This window comes from Panthera leo, chromosome A3, assembly GCF_018350215.1.
Source record: "Panthera leo isolate Ple1 chromosome A3, P.leo_Ple1_pat1.1, whole genome shotgun sequence".
NCBI classification, from domain to species: domain Eukaryota; kingdom Metazoa; phylum Chordata; class Mammalia; order Carnivora; family Felidae; genus Panthera; species Panthera leo.
Genome location: NC_056681.1, coordinates 1,781,336 through 1,797,047, shown reverse-complemented (window position 1 = coordinate 1,797,047; position 15,712 = coordinate 1,781,336). Strand labels below are relative to the sequence as shown.

General features: G+C 64.8%; 1 protein-coding gene across 2 annotated transcripts; it reads right to left on the bottom strand.

Annotated features, from left to right (window-relative positions):
- Window positions 1-10,602: 10,602 nt before the first annotated feature.
- HRH3 (histamine receptor H3) lies at window positions 10,603-15,173 on the bottom strand. Of its 2 annotated transcripts, XM_042930094.1 has the most exons (4): window positions 14,924-15,173; window positions 13,685-13,851; window positions 11,658-12,574; window positions 10,603-11,018 (listed from the first exon to the last, which is right to left on the bottom strand). In XM_042930094.1, the coding sequence occupies exons 1-4, from the start codon at window positions 15,171-15,173 to the stop codon at window positions 10,991-10,993; spliced, it is 1,362 nt and encodes a 453-aa protein (XP_042786028.1). In that variant the 3' UTR covers window positions 10,603-10,990. The 2 variants fall into 2 exon arrangements, with proteins under 2 accessions (XP_042786028.1, XP_042786029.1); XM_042930095.1 differs by lacking the exon at window positions 10,603-11,018 and having other exon boundaries at window positions 11,654-12,574.
- Window positions 15,174-15,712: the final 539 nt, after the last annotated feature.

Below are 15,712 nucleotides of genomic sequence, written 5' to 3'. Positions count from 1 at the left end.
TGAGCATCTGACTTGATCTCGGCTCAGGTCACGATCTCACAGTCACGAGATCGAGCCTAGCATCGGGCTCTGCATTGACAGCAAGGAGCCTGCTCGAGGTTCTCTCTCCTTCTGTCTCTGCCCCTCCCCTTCCCATGTGCGCACACTCTCAAAATAAATGGACGTTTAAGAAAAATAGATCTTGTAAAGACACGTGGTTGGCGGGAGGACTCGCTGAGTGGCCAAGGCCCCAGTGCCACCCCCCTCCCGTCCCAGCCCCACACCAGGGCCACCTCTCATGATTGTGGATAGGGGACATGCGTGCCGTCTGGGACCTACACGAGGCGTCCAGCCCTCTGTGTGGCCCATCCTTTCCTTGGAGCTGACCTCTGCCTTGGGCCACTTGCCCTTGTCTGTCCTAACTAACTCCTGTCCCTCCCTGTCGGTTCTTTCCCCAGGTGCTCTAGCCCCCGGTCCTCCTCTGCCCTGAGGATTCCCTCTCCCGTGCTCTCCGCCTGCGGTTCCCATGTGGCCTGTGCAGGCTGCCCCCCAGGCTCTGCCCCTTGCTTCAGTCCCTCCCGTCGAGGTGGCTGTCACTTGGTTCCTCATGGCCTTTCTGGAAGTGGCTGTGACAACGGGGGCCTGAGCCTCAGGATGCTGCGCTCCCCAAATCCGCCCACTTTTGGCCCTAAGGCCTGGCACCCCCATTTCCAGAGCGCCTGCACCCACTGGCTCCAAAGAACAAACCTCCAGGCTCCGGCATGGCTCCTGAGGGTGCCTTTAGCACCCCTGCCCTCGGCTCTGTCCCCACCCGACCCCAAGAGGTTGCCCTGCTCTGCTGGCCTCTGGGGAAGCTGGCTGCCCTCCCTTTGTCTTTGCAGAGGCCCGTCTGTCCCCCACGCCTTTCCCAGCCTGGTGGGTGCGAGTGGACGTGGCAGTTCCAGGAGAAGGATGGGGAGGTCGGCCACCTGCCCTGAGATGCGAGGGTAACTGCAGATGACCACAGCTTTGTGCTGCCTGTCCTGTCCCGTCCTGTCCTGCTAGAGGTGACTCTGTCCCTGCCTTTAGCCCAGGCTGACCCGTGACCTGTCCTAACCTGCAGAATGTAGGGTGGGGACCGACAGGCCTCCAGCCTGCAGCTCCCCAGGCCTGGGTGAGGCAAAAACACGCCGTCCACGCTGTCCGCACGGGGTCCGGGCCACACCGTGGGTTCAAGCCAGGAATGTGAGGCTGGGGTCCACATCGGTGTGTAGCTCAGGTGCAGAGTGAGCTGGGGGTGGGGCTTCTCCATCCGGGCGCCTTGAGACCCTGATCTCTCCCGTGCGCCCAGCTCAGCTATCTGGGGACAACGGCCTCGGGCTCCTTGGCAGGCAGCCCAGGTGTGGTGGGGCCCGGAGGCCCTCCCTGTGGCCCTGCAGCCGCACAGCAGACCTGCTCCACCCAGACACGAGCGCCCTCCTGAGGGGAGCAGGCCAGGGACGTGGCGGGGGGAGTTGGTTCCCGTGACAAAGTCCGTACGCTGGGGGCTTACGAGAACCTCATTCCGTCCCAGCTCTGGAGGCCCCACGTCCAGCATCACGGCGCGGGCAGGGCAGTGCCCCCTCGGGAGGCGCCGGGGGATCCTGTCCCCCCCAGGGGTCCTGGGCTCGCACCATGCCCCTCCGGTCTGCCTCCACGGTCACGTGGCTTCTCTGTGCATCCCCTCATCCTACGAGGACACCAGTCACTGGACTTCGGGCCCACGCTGAGCCAGGACGACCTCATTCTGAGATCTTTAATTCTATCTGCAAAGGACCTATTTCCAAATCGAAACAAGGTCACATCCTGAGGTTCTGCTGTATATGAACGGGGGAGTGGCCAGTCAAGCCAGGATAGCCCCCTTTTTACCTCGACATCATGTATGTGTTGCAGGGTGCCAGTCCCCTCCTCTCTCCAGCCAGCAGCACGCGTGGTGTGGCCCCTGCACATCCCAGATCCTCCCTCCCCGCTCCGGGCCACCTGCTCCCTTGGAGCAAAGGCCCCTCCTCCCCTGGCCTGGCCGCTCGCGCTGCCCCTCCCCCGCGCCAGCTGTTTCTGGGCCACACCAAGCGCTCCCTGTGGTCCGCGTGCCCTTCCCCAGGTACCCCGTGAAATTGGGGAGGCCTTCCCGCGGGGCCCACCGTGGGCCTTGTCAGCCTGTCTCGGCTCCTGCGGCCACCTGGCTTGTGCAGCGACTCCTGCCCCCACGGGGTTCGCTGACAACAGGCACCTGTGATGTGCGCTGTGCCAGGACGGTGCCCTTGAGGACCACGTATGTGTGTCGGGGCGTACCACGGAAGGCCACCGAGCTGAGAGCTCTGCTCAGCGACACGCGGGAGCGGACCGGACACCGCACCCCACCCCCGAGGCCACACGTGGGGTTGCGTTTCAACGGTACTCCTGAAGACCTGCCCAGATGCGTGGTGGATGTGTGGTGCTCAGGGCTCTGGGGGCATCACGAGGGGCCCCCGTGACAGCTGTCCTGTGTCTTGACTGTGGTGACACGATCTGCACAGGTGGTAAAATCTCCTAGAACTTCGTGTTTCTCAGGTTGCACAGCTCAGTTTGGGAAGGTGAAGGGGTGGAGCTGGACGGCAGTGACAGGTGCACAGCGTGACCGTGCCTGGTGTCACTTAAGGTCAAAGGGGAGATTCTGTGTATTTGACTGCGATGAGAGCGTTAACTAGGCACCCGCCCCACGCTCGCACGCGAGTGCAGGTGGCCCTCGTGCTGTGGTCCCGCTGGGCGGTCCTGTACGCGGCTCCCACGGGGAAACTGGGTGAGGAGCGTGGGGTCCGCGTTGTCTCTTACGATTGTGTGTGAATCCATGACAGCCTCCAAAGAGAAAGAAAAGCAGAAAAGACACCGGAGAAGCCGCTGCTCTGGGATGAACTCCGTGGAGACGGGGAGATCGGGCCTGCGTCGTCCCCTCTGTCACCGAGCCTGGCGTTCCTGATAAATGTTAAAAGCAGACACATAAGGTTGAAAGGACACAAAGCAACCCCTGGGCATCAGGCTTCTGCAGGGAATATCCTTCCTGAGTCCAGGGCACCATGGGGGTGAATGGGTGTGGGCAGAAATTCCTCGAGACCCGCCGGGCACGGTCTGCTCCTCACGGCCTGCACTGGGGCTCTGATGTCAGCATCGCTCCAGGCTTCTGAAAGGCCAGATGGGGCAGGGGGACCCCCAGGCCACCTGGCCCAGAGTGCACAGTGCCACACAGGCTAAGGGGAGTCGCGGTACCTAGTGATTCCACAGTCCACAGGCCTCTAAACTTCCGGGGCACAGCCAGGGCTGCCTGGGGGCCGTGGGGGCCACAGATGGGGCACTGAGGGGTAGTGTCCGTCCTGTGATCATTTGGTTCCTTAAAGAAAAAGTCTTTGCAAAAAATTGATGGGTACCAATGGCTCAACATTTCCCCCAGAGCCGGGAAATCATTCCGATTTCTGCCTTGGCCATGGTCCATTACTACACCCGTATGCTATGCCTGTTACATTCAGCACTGGGAGTTGTGCTAACCCCGCCTCCAGCCTGGTCTCCGTCATCTGTACGGTGGGGACGGTAAGGCCGGGGGAGCAGGGTCACCCCTGGCCTGGCCCGGGCGTCTTACGCTTGTTCACGTCGGCCCCACCCAGGATACTCCAGGGAGCACACCCAGCAGTCCAGGCCTCGGGCTGACACCCCTCCAGCGCCCCCACCCAGCCACCCTGTCCTTTCCACACAGCTGGGTGGCTTCTTAGCGCTGGGCCCTCCCCTGGACCCCCTCCCCCACAGAGTCATGTCCCTGAGAAGGGACAGGGAGGGTTGCCGGATGTGTTGATTTGAATTTCAGATCCACAACAAAGAGCTCTGCACACTTACACTAAAGCATTAGCTGTTGCAAATCTGAAATCCAGATAGCATGGGCTCCTTCTTTTATCTGCCTGCCTCAAGTGAGGAGGTGTGGGAAGGGGGGTCGGGGAAACACAAAGCTCAGTGCCTGGAGGGAGGGCTGGAGGGGAGCGGGGGCACCCCCTGGCCTAGGGCACCGCCTTCTTCCAACCCCTTAGAGGGAAGACCCTGGCAGGCGGAGGGAGGCTACAGGCTTGCAGCCAGGGCCAGAGGCAGGTGCAAACCCCCCGCCCCCATGTGATTCCCCCACCTACTCCACCCCCACCCACCCTGCCCCGGGCCTCTGCCCCGCCCATGCTGCCCCAGGCCTGCCTGGCTCACACTCTGCTGTCCCACTGTCCTCCAGGGAGGCCCCCTGCAGCCCCGGGGGCAGGCCTTCAGCTGACAAAGTCCAGGGGAGGCCCCCCGGTTGGGAGGGTAGCGTCAGAAAATTCCCCCAGCAGCCCGGACCGCCCCCCCCCCCCAAAAGCGCGTGTTCTAAGTCACTTCCGCACTCCACCTGTGTTAGGACAGCCCTAACTGACCACTTCTAACCAGCTTCCCCCTGGTGTACTCGGGGTGGCCCCAGCAGAAGCCACCCCCTCCCAGAGGAGCCAGCCTGGGCCTGCCCCAGTGCCAGCTGGCTCACGGGGACCGCTGAGGAATGTCTGGGATCCACAGATGACCAAAGGGGGCATCTCAAAAGGCCCAGTTCTGATCCCAGGAAATATCCTTGTGACCCCAGTAGGTTCCCGTAGCCTGGTGACCCCACAGAACCACTGCACCACCAGAGGAGCTTTGTCCAAGGGCTCTGACCTCCCAGCTGGATAGATCTGGAACCCTACACCAAATCGGTGTGTAGCATAAGGCCCAGCAGGTAGCAGGGGCTCGAGAAGGTTCACTGATGCCATCCCAGCATCCACTCATGGTATGTCCCTCTCTGAAATCCCTGCATTAGACCGTGACTCACTTGGACTTAAAGAATGCCCTCTGTTCAAGTGGAAATCTCCATCTTTCCCTGAGTAGTCCATCACACTTTAGCATGCATTAATAGATTGGTGGGCCTAGGAGCAGGACCGAGCAGAACCTCAGCTGACAAAGAAAGCCTGTGGGCCCTGGGGGCACCAGGGGGAGCTTGCCCACCTGCCCAGCCCCCTGGCTTCCCAGGAGCACGGGGTTCTGCCAAGCTGGGGAGCCAGCCGAGGCCGGGGGCCTGGGAAGGAGGGCAAAAGGCAGGCTCTTCCCCATGCACTGAGTTGCCCCAACTCCTACACCGCAGCTAGGAACCAGGGTTTGCTGGACTCTTTAAAGATCATCAGCATTTAAAGTAGAAGCATTTAAAGATCATGAAATTTGTCATGTTTGAATTTGGAAACTGGTGTGACTTTGGTGTGTCACAGATGCGTTTGCAGCCCAGCCCAGTTCGTCACCTCCCCTCCTTACGCCCAAAAGCATCTCCTCTCTCCCTTCTCTTTTTCTTTTGAAGGAGACAGTAGTCCCTCCTAACCCACCGTCGGGCTCCCCATGGGAAGCAGAGGACCCTCCCCTTGACTCGAGGCCGGAAGGTCAGGTGCAGCCTGGCGCTGCGTCACGTGCCGCGTCCTTCACGGGACGTCCATCCCCTGGCGTGGGCATCTCGTCCCGTCACCTGGGCACGAGGAGGGTGAGCCCAGGACAAGAAGGTGCCCCGGAGAGAGACCACAGTCACACGACGTGTGTCACAGCACATTGTCACAACCGTTCTGTTTCACCGTTATTGTTAATCTCCCGCTGCGCCCGGTTAGGGTTTATAAACCGCGCTCGACCAAGGGCGGGGTGTGTGTCGAGGAAAACACTTGGTGCGTGTAGGGCTGGGTGCCCCCACGCCTTCGGGCTTCCGTGGGGGTCTTGAAGCGGGGTCCCCACAGGTAAGGGGGGGCTCTTGTATTTTGGGGCCCTTCTGAGCAGATTTCACAGCAAGCTGCCTGTTTCCCTGGGGGTGGGGGGGGGGACGGACTGGATGCCCTGGTCAGGTCCCTCCATGGCACCCTGTGGACAGGACAGATGTCACAGGCATGTGGCCTCAGCCTCCTGACTTTTCTACCCTCAGAGTCTAATGCGTTAAAAGATTGCTTTCTGGAGCGCCTGCCTGGGTGGCTCGGGTGGTCGGTTGAGCATCAGACTCTTGATTTCAGCTCGGGTCATGATCCCACGGTCATGGGATTGAGCCCCAAGTCAGGGCTTGGGATTCTCACTCTCTGTCTGCCCTTCTTTCCACTTGTGCGCCCTCTCTCTCTCTCTCTCTCCCCAAAAAGAAAAAAAAAAGAAAAGATTGCTTTCCTACCCATGACCATTACAAACAGCTAATTATTATTTTACTAAATAACTGATTCACTTCCCCATTTTTTCTTAATCAAAGACACAGACCTCCCATGGGCAGGAAGGCTCTGTTGCCCCCCGAGACAGAGGGATGCCAGCCCAGGCCAAGTATTGCTGGATAGGACATTTTCAGCACCTCACACTGCAAAACCCCATCTTGTGTCAGCTGTAGGAAGAAAAGGGTATTTGGTGACTCATGAAACAGAAAGATCCAGACGCTAGCTTTAGGCGGGGCTGCATCCAGGCGCTCGGACAATGGCACCAGGAAGCTGCCTCTTCCCAGGGTTTGACAGGCCTTCCTCTGCCTTGGCCTCAGAGCTGTGCTCCCGCCAGGGGGCAGCCTCAGTGAGGACGGCGCTGGGGGCCACCAGCTGCAGGGCAACACGGGCTTCCCAGAGTCCCAGCCAAGGTCCCAGCACTGCTGCTCTCCGGCTGGGCCCGGGGTGTGCGCTACCCCAACCTGTCACGGGGATTCTGGCCAGCCACGCCTGGGACCCGCACCGGTCCTGAAGCCTGTGGGTGGGGCCGGCCCCCGGGACCCGCTGGAGTGAAGGGGGAGTGGTTCCCCAAAGAAGGGGCAGGGGGGCCAGACGCCTGTGTGCATTTCCGAGGGGCTCCAGGTGCCCGGGCTGTCGGGCTCGGGACCAGACGGAGAAGGTGGCCCCTGGGGGCTGGGGTGCTGGGAAAGTGGTCACAGGAGGAACCAGCACCAATTCAGCCACTCATTAGCTGTGGGACCTTGAGCAGGTCATTATTCAACCTCTGTGCCTCAGTGTCCTCACCTGTCAAACGGAACAGAAGCACCTCATCTGTCTGACGACCAGATGAGCGTAGATGGGAAGCGGGTTCACGATGGGGCCTGGGGCTCAGTGAGTGTTAGACACCGGGAGCTGTTCCTGCCCGGGGAGCATTCCCTGTGCCAGGTTCCACGGCCATGCTTCCTCGCCCCTTCCCTGGTCCTGACCTGCTGGACCCGAGTCCCTGCCTTCTTCCTGTGGGGCTTCACCCTGCGCCCTGCCCCCGACCCCTCCTGTAGGATCCCCAGCTCCCGGATGGCCCCCGCCAGTGTGGGTCACCGTCACCGGATGTGCCCTGAGGACTGGAGGGCCGGGCCCGGTCCCCCAAGTATCAGGCACAAGGTGTCCTTTGCCACCTGCAGCCCCTGTGAGGATGCTGTTAGATCTGCAGGGGCCGAGGCTGGAAGGTGGCACAGCCCAGACCACCTGCCCGTCCAGCCACGCCCAGATCCCGTGCTCATTTCCACAGAAAGGAAGGAAAGCAGGGGGCAGAGGTGAGCCCTCTAGGTGCCAGTGCACAGGGGACTCGTGGAGCCCCTCCAGCCAGCCTGCCTGCTGCCAGGCGGGAGGCACAGGTCAGCACAGAGCTACCCGCTGGGTACAGTGCAGACAGCATGGATGATGGGGCCATTTCTGTAATGATGGGCGGGCAGAGCCAGCGCCCCCTGGCCCCTGGGGGCCCAGGAGAGAGCCTCAGGGATCCCTGCCCCCGCATCACCCTGCCGAGCCAGGACCGCATTCTGTGGAGGAAGAAACTGAGGCCCAGGAGCCCCTGGCTGGCCCCTGAGACTTACTGGGACAGGAAGCAGAAAGGGCTAGATGTTCCCTTAGGATACCTGGCTTCAGTCGCAGCCTCCCCACAGACCCGCTGGGCAGATGGGGCAGTCCCCTCTCCCAGGCCTCAGTTTCCTCTCCAAACACACTCCCTGCCTGACCTGGGCATTGGATATTGGGGCTTCCCACTCCATAGCCCACCTTGCCTCTTCCCCCTTCTCTCCTCCACTTGCTGGCTCAGGAGGGGTGACTTTTCCCGGCTCCTTGTCGCAACACAACAGAGCACAAGCAGCCGATACTCAACACGTGCTTGTGTTAAGATCAACAGCGCTGAGCTCCGGTTCCAAGGCTCCCCGGAGCCCCCTCCTGGACAACACGGAGGCCCCTGGTGCTCAGGGGAGCACAGGGGAGACCCCAGTGGAATGGGAGGGTGGAGTCCTGGCCCCCGATGTGTACTGGGTTTGTCATGTGGGGTGAGTCTCCCAGAGCCCAGAGCCCTGGCTCCCACATCTGCAGAGTGGAGAATGTGAGCACCCCTCGTGGGCTGGCTGTGAGGACAGAGGGGCTCCAGCAAGTGTTGCTGGCAAAGGTCCTTTGCACCCACAAGTCCAGCCGTGGGTGTGAGGATGGGTGGGGGCGGAGGACAGACGGCCACGTGGCTCCCCCAAACGGCAGGGCTCCAGAGCCGGAGGGGCCCCAGCCGTCCCTGCCGTGGCCCCGGCTCCCCAGAGGAAACACTGGGTAACTTGCCCTTTTGTAGAAAGGTGGGGGGTGCCCGCGTGGCACCCTGAAAACATAGGGTCCGCACCAGCCTGGGAGGGACCCTCCCCCGGCACGGTGCCTGGAACCTGTTCCCAGGGGCACCCCTTTGCCTGCACGCCCTTCTTTCGGGCCCCAGGCTTGGCCCCTGCGGCGTCTTGGAGCGCCCCGCCACCGGGGTCAATGTTGTGAGCGCGTGAATCGCCACCCTTCACACAGGCTCCCAGCCCCTGGCTAGTGAGCTGGCGGCCCCTCCTCTCCAGCCCCTGCCCTGTTGATGTCCCCTGCAGTCCTCAGTCCCCGAGGAAATGGCCATTAGTTGGTTGTCCGCCTCCCAGCTGACCAGCACCCCTTACGGTGCCTGGCACACAGTAGGTACTCAATAAACAACAGCTGCTGGCGTGGGCGAGCCCCTGCAGAGGCTGCCGCTCCCGCCCCGGGCCCGCCGGCTTTGTGTCCCCTCCCGGCGCGCCTGCTTCCAAGGAGAAAGGCCCCCTTGGCGTGTTTGTTTGCTGCGGGACTCAGGCCCAATAAAGTCGGTGTCTTTCTTCTCTCCTCCTCCAGCCTCACGCAGGAGCTCGGGGAGCAGCAGTTTCCAGAGATTGAAGACAAAATTGCTTGAAAGCCTGCGCTTTTATCCTCCAATTTGTAGCCATTTAGCAGGGCTGGGCGGAGGGGCAGCGAGGGCTCTGGCTGTGCTGCTGGCACGGAGGCGCCCACCGCTGCAGAGGACAGGTTCTTTCTTTGTCTTTCCCTGGACGGCTCTGGGCTGCAGGGACAGACCCCCGCCGCGGGGGGTTGGCAGGCAGGTCCCGCGGGGCCAGCAGGGAGGCCACTTGGCTGGCAGTGCATGGGGCCCCCAGAGCACGAGGGCTTCCCTGAGCTCCAGGCCCCGCAGAGGGTGGCGCCTACCGTCTCTGCCACCCCTCCCCCTGCAGCCCCTGCTGCGACCTCTGCTCAAGACAACGCCCAGCCCCCAGGCTCGGCCCTCCCTCTGGCACCAAGGAGGGGGCGAAAGAAGAGCATCCTGCCTGGGCCGGAGGGGGTATCTTGAGAGTGTGGAGGAAAGGGGCGCCAGCTTAGGGCTCTGGGAAAGTTTTCTGGGGCATTTGGGAAATGAAGTTGCAGGTATAGCTGTGGGGTGAGAGGTGTCTGGGGAGGAAGGCTTTGAAATGTTGCTATGAAAAACCTCGTTCTGCAGTGGAGAGAATCAGAGCTTGCTGACCGGTGCCGAGGGCCCGGTGGCATGTGGCCGTAAGAGACAGGCTGTGTCTGCAGTGGGGAAGGAAGGAAGGGGTCAGAAGTGCTGTGCAAGTAGAACCCACGTGGCGGGGAGAGAGCATGAGGTCAGGGGAGGGAGCGCTCTAGTGGCTGGAAAGGAAGGCAGGCTTCCTGGAGGAGGTGGCTTCCGACCGCCCAAGTTTGTATCTCCCCTAAGCTGTGCTGGCCTCGCCCCCTTTCCCAGTGGACTCTGAGCCCCTGGGGCGGGAACAAGGCCTGCCCCCTCCGTGGAGCATGCAGGGACTGATTGTTCATTGGACCCAGGCTCACCCAGCACCACCCTCTTCTTCTCCCCGTCCCCATCTGCCACCCTCAGTCCCGCCTCCACGCCTTTGCCCGGGACGCCTCTTCTATCCAAGGTGGCTCCCCTCCTCAGGCCCATCCCTTCCCCTCCACCCCTGGAGTTCAGCTGGTCCCCTGGCAGCTCCCCAGGTGGAAGATCCTGTGACACAGGAGAACTCCGGTCCTGGGTGGTGGGCAGGTGGCACAGGGGGCGGGGCTGTGGGTCATATTCTTGAGGCTGGAGTGAGGCCCTCCTAGCTCCATGCCGCCTTCCTGAACAGGGGTGCGTGGCTGGGGGCACGGTGTCTCTGATCGGGATCGGACCTGTAGGACAGGCCAGACCAGCCTTATCTCCCCCCTGCCCCTCATCCCCTGCTGAGTGGCCTTGTGTCTCCCTGGGGTCCCGACCAAAGTACGGTGGCTCAGCCCGCCCCCAGGAAGGCCTCAGGAATCAGCACCAATAAAAAAATACACTTTACTGTGGACCTCGAAGTCTGCAGGGCAGCGGGCAGGCGGGGAGCGGGGCATGCACAGCGCCGACGGGGTGCACGGGACGTGGCCGACGGCCCCGGTGTCCTGGGGCTGCCCCTGCGAGCCCCGGGGGCCCCCTCCCGCCCCTCAGCCGGAGCGGATGAAGCAAGAGAGGCGGCCTTCCCGACGAGCAGGCGTCCGGGGCCCCGGCCGCGCTCGGAGCCGCCAGGCAGGGCCCAGCACCCCGAGCCCGGGGGCGGGGTGGGCAGAAGCAGCTGGCGCAGCTCAGCCGGAAGCAGCAGCGCGAGGAAGGAGGGCGTGGGAGCCCACACCTGCCAATCCAGCCCTGAGCTCCTCAGCAATTTTGTCTCTCTTGATTAAACAGCCAAGGAACATGGAGTTCACGGACGTGTTTTCTTCTTCGTCTTCCTGAAACACCCAGAATGGAAGGGCAGAGGACGGCCGCGGGTTCCTGGGGGGCACTTGGCACTTTCGGGGCGTAGGGACTTGGAGGGGGCCGGGGCCTGGGCTCAAGCAGGGGACAGACAGCAGCAGAGCCCATGGCCCTGGCTTGTGGGGAGGGCGGGGGAGGGGCGGGGGGGCGTGTGCAGGTGTGCGCAGATGTGTGCACGTGCAGGGCAGACTGCTCACGAGGCCCGGAGCGCACGCCGATCACTCGCTTTGGGAAGGACACCAAGCAGCACTTGTGCAAAAGGGTGGACACCACCGGCCACCGGACCGTCTGTGGGGCGCGGGCGGCGTGGCTAGGATTGTTCCTCCCGGGGTGAAGCTAGGGTTTGAGCGGCGGGGTGGGCGACCAGGCTCCGGTTCAGGCAGCAGGGGCCGCTCTGGCCATCCCAGCGAGCTGCCCCTGCGGCAGGCGGACGGTCTGAGAGATTCTGCCATGGCATTTTGGGCGGGCTGGAGACGAGGCGTGGCTCACGCCCGGGGGCGGCCAGGTCGGGGGCGGTGTGGCCGGCTGCCCAGGAAACCGGAGCCTGGCGGGGGCGGCGGTGGGAGGGCCCCCCCCACCCCGGCACCCCGGGTGCCCGCCAAGGGCCGGCTCACTTCCAGCAGTGCTCCAGGGAGCTGTGCGGCTGGATCTTGAGCTTCTGGGGGCAGAGCAGCTTGGTGAAGGCTCGGCGGAAACTGTAGTGGCACAGCGGGTACAGGACGGGGTTGACGGCCGAGTTGGCCCACAGCAGCCAGAAGGACGTCTCGTACCAGTAGTCAGGGACGCAGTGGCCGTGGCAGGCGGCCCGGATGATCATCAAGAGTGTGTACGGGGCCCAGCAGAGCCCGAAGATGCTCACGATGACGGCCAGCGACTTGGCCACCTTCTTGTCCCGAGACAGCCGGAAGCGCTGGGTGATGCTCTGGGATGCCATCTTCATGCGCTTCTCCAGCGACGCGGAGGACGCCGAGGGCTTGGAGCCCCGCTTGAGCGAGCGAGGCCGCTCGGTGCCCCGCGAGGAGCTGCCGGAGCTGGAGGTGGGCGAGGCCGCGGCGCCCCCACCGCTGCCGCCCGCGAGGGCCGCCTCCCCCGCCTCGGCGCCCAGGGCCGCCTCGCCCACCCCGACCCCGTACCTGTGCAGCGGCACGGCCTCCCCGCGCCCCTTCTGCCAGCAGCCCCAGCAGCCGGGCGCGGCGGGCGGCGGGGAGGGCTGGGCCTCGGGCGGGGGCTCGGGGTCACGCGCCCCGTCCAGCCGGACGCGGGTGCGCCTCTGGATGTTCAGGTAGATGCTGAGGTTGAAGAAGGTGACGCTGAGGAAGGGCGTGAAGAACTCGAGTGTGGAGGCCGTGATGAGGAAGTACCAGTTGTAGAAGAACTCGGCGTAGCAGTGGCCCTCCGGGATGGAGCTGCCCCCGGACAGGTACTCCCAGCTCAGGATGGCCGGCCCGTACAGGAGGAAGGCCAGCACCCACACCATCACCATCTTCTGCACCGCCCGCCGCGTGTCGCCCTGCTGGGCCCGGTAGGAGACCTGCCCGGGACACGCCGGGTCAGGAGGGAAGGGGCCCGGGCAGCAGCAACAGGGGACTGGGAGCTCCCCCAACACCCCGCGCCCCCCCCCCCGCCACCGCCGCAGCCTCTGGGGCCTCTGCGCGTGGCCTCCCTCCCCTGCCCGCTCCCCACGTGGGTCCGGCCGGCTGAGGCCCCAGCACACTCTCCCGCGGTCATGCAACCTCCCTCAGATCGACCCCAAACGCTAACTTCGTGCCAGGCTGCTTGCGTGCTACCCCTGCTGGCCGTGGGCACCCAGGGGGTGGGGGAGGTCCTGTCACCCTCCCCTGCCCACCGAGCGTCCCCCGTGCCGGGCTCCGTGCCCGGCACCTGCTGGGTGTCTCGTGCAATCTTCACGGTGGAAGTTGTCCTCCCTTCCCTGGTGGCTCAGGGAGAGCGGCGGAGACCACAGGTGGATTGGCTCAAGGGGACCCTGAGCCCCTGCTCTGCACTGTCTCGTGGCCTCTCCGGGCGGGGACACGTGGGGCCCCCAGCAGAGGGCGCTCAGAGTGACTGGCAGAGTCATCTCAAAGAAGAGGGCCAACCGGGACTCTGGCTGCTGCCCCTGTGCCCGCCTGGCCCTGATGCAGGCCAGCGTCCAGCGTCCCTGGCTCATGGTGACTACTTACACCAGGAAAAGCTTGTGGAGCCAGAAGCTGATGACTGACTTCTGGGGGCACACTCGTGCACACATGCACGCACGCTTGTGCGCACACACACACACACACACACACACACACGAGCGCACGGTGGGGAGGGTACCACCGACGACCTCTGGCCCAGATCCTCCCTCAGCCCTCCAGACTTTGGACCTGCTCCAGGGCGGAGGCTGAATTGCCGTTCCTTCAGGAATACCCGATGCCGGGTCCAGACTTGCCTCCTGCCTGTCCCAGGACCCGTCCTACTGGCAGCAAATGGCTACTGAGTGGGCGGCTGGCCATAGGGTACCCAGTACGTCAGGGGTGAGGCCAGCAGAGACCAAGCCCACCCTGTACTGCCCACAGCTTGGAAGTGGCCATCCTCTGCTGTGGCCACTTCCTGACCACCCCCTCCCAGGAGCGAACACGGGGCACCGGCTTCCCAGACTCACAGCGCGGGTGACTGACAGGAAGCGGTCATAGCTGATGAGCACGATGTTGAAAACGGACGAGGTGCAGAGTAGGTAGTCCACCACCAGCCACAGCTTGCAGAGACCACGGCTAAAGGGCCAGCGGCCAGTCAGCACATAGGGCACATATAGTGGGATGCAGAAGGCCCCTGTAGGAGAGTAGGGCCACGGTGGGCCATGGCTGGACAGGGGCCTGGGGTCAAACCCACCACAGTGGAGAGACAGGCAGGACCTGGGGGTGGCGCAACGGCCGCTTTCCCGGGACCGGCAACCCTGACCTTGCCCTTGCCTCCGCCCTGTCTCTTAGGCACACCCTCTACCCTGCGACTGGCCTTCAGCCCCTGCCTAGCTTCCAGTCCTACTGGCGTCCCCTGGACTTGGAGGTAGGAGGGAAGATCCAGGGGTGGGGACCTCCGGGCATGATGAGACCCCCCCCCCCCCAAGCCTTGATTCGGTACGTCCACATTTCTGTGCAGTCCTCCCAGGCCCCAGAGGGAGGCAGGAAAATTTCCTCCCTCCTCTTCCACCTGCTGGACCCCAGCCCCTAACCCAGCCTTTGGACAGCCCTTCCTCCTCAGGTCAGAAAGAGAGAACGCCTTTCTCCCGACCCAAAGGGCATTGGCTGCCACCACGCCAGCCGCTCCCACGGCCCAGGGTCTGGCAGACGCACTTAGCAGCCCCAACAGGTGTCTGGCGCTCGGGCCCCCTCCGCGCGCCCCGCCCCCAAGGCGGCAGCAGTGCACGGACACGTGAGAGCGCGCTCCTCCGAGCATCTCCCCCACCCCCACCCCGCTTCCCCCACGCCCCCCTCCCCCAACAGGGCTCTAAAAACTCCCTTCCATGTCCCCTCCCCCAAACCTCTCCCAGCGCCCTCCGCACGTCCTGAGTCCGCCAGCAGCCTTTGTTTGGCTACGGCGCAGGAGCCGGCGGTGCACTCGCCGCCGCTGCGCCTTGCGCCTGGCCAAGCGCCCGCCCGCCCGCCGGGGCCCCTTCCCGAGGAACATCCCCCCCCCCCCCCAGCCCCGGTCCCGGGTGGGGGAGGCAAGGAACTTCGCCCGCGCCCCCCGCCCCCCCCCGGGTCCCGGACGCCCCCTCCCCAAACAGGGCTCCCTGGCGGGGCCGTGTGCCCGAACAGAAAGGCGCCCTAGGTCCACGCTCCAATCCCTGCTGGCCGGGCCAGGCTGGACACTCCTGGGCTCGGGCGGGGGCTGGGGGCTTTACCCACGAGGAAGTCGGAGATGGCGAGGTTGAGCAGAAAGAAGTTGTTCTGGGTGCGGAGGCTCGAGTCGGCCACGAAGGCGAGCATGACCAGCGCGTTGCCGAGCACCGTGGCCACGATAAGCAGCGCCATGAGCGCGGCCAGCACCGCGGTCCAGGCGGCGGAGAAGCCGCGCGCCCCGCCCGCAGCCGCCGCCTCGCCCGCCAGCGCCCCCGACGCGTTCAGCGGCCCGTCGGGCGGCGTGCGCTCCATGACCCGCCGGCTCAGGCGGCGCCGGGGCGCGGGGCAGGGCGCGGACCGCCGGCCGGGCGGCCGGGAGGGGCCCCGGCCCGGGAGCCTGGTGTCTGCGGGCTCTCGGCCCGGCCGGCTTCCCCGGGGGGTGCCCGGCGCATGGTCCGCGGGCGCCGAGACCCGGGACGGGGCCGGGGCTGGCGGCGCCGAGGGGGCTCGGGCCGGAATCCGAGCCGAATGGGGCCAGCGGCACGACCGCTGCAGCCCGGGCGGACCCGGAGCGGAGCGGGAGCCCGAGCCGCCGCCAGAGCGCCGGTGCGCCCCGAGTGCAGCGCGCAGCCGAGTGCGCCCCGCGCGCAGCCCGCCGCCCCCCGCGCCCCGCGCAGCGCCCCCGCCATTGGCTGCCGCCCGCGCCCCGCCCCCGCCCCGCCCCCGCCCCGCCCGGCGCCGGCAGCACCACGGACAGCGCCGCGTGCCCGCCGGGCCGCCGGAGCCCCAGCCAGGAGCGCTCGGCGGCTGGCGGAGAGCCCGGCCCGAGCAGGCGGGCGCCGGGGCGGGGG

What these genes read in the sequence shown, in the direction of transcription:
- HRH3 (XM_042930094.1), bottom strand. Translation starts at nt 15,173, where the DNA reads ATGGAGCGCACGCCGCCCGACGGGCCGCTGAACGCGTCGGGGGCGCTG. An exon ending in CATCTCCGACTTCCTCGTGG is followed by an intron (nt 13,852 to 14,923) that starts GTAAAGCCCCCA and finishes ACTCTCCTACAG; the next exon opens with GGGCCTTCTGCATCCCACTA. An exon ending in TCCTGTCAGTCACCCGCGCT is followed by an intron (nt 12,575 to 13,684) that starts GTGAGTCTGGGA and finishes TGTCCCGGGCAG; the next exon opens with GTCTCCTACCGGGCCCAGCA.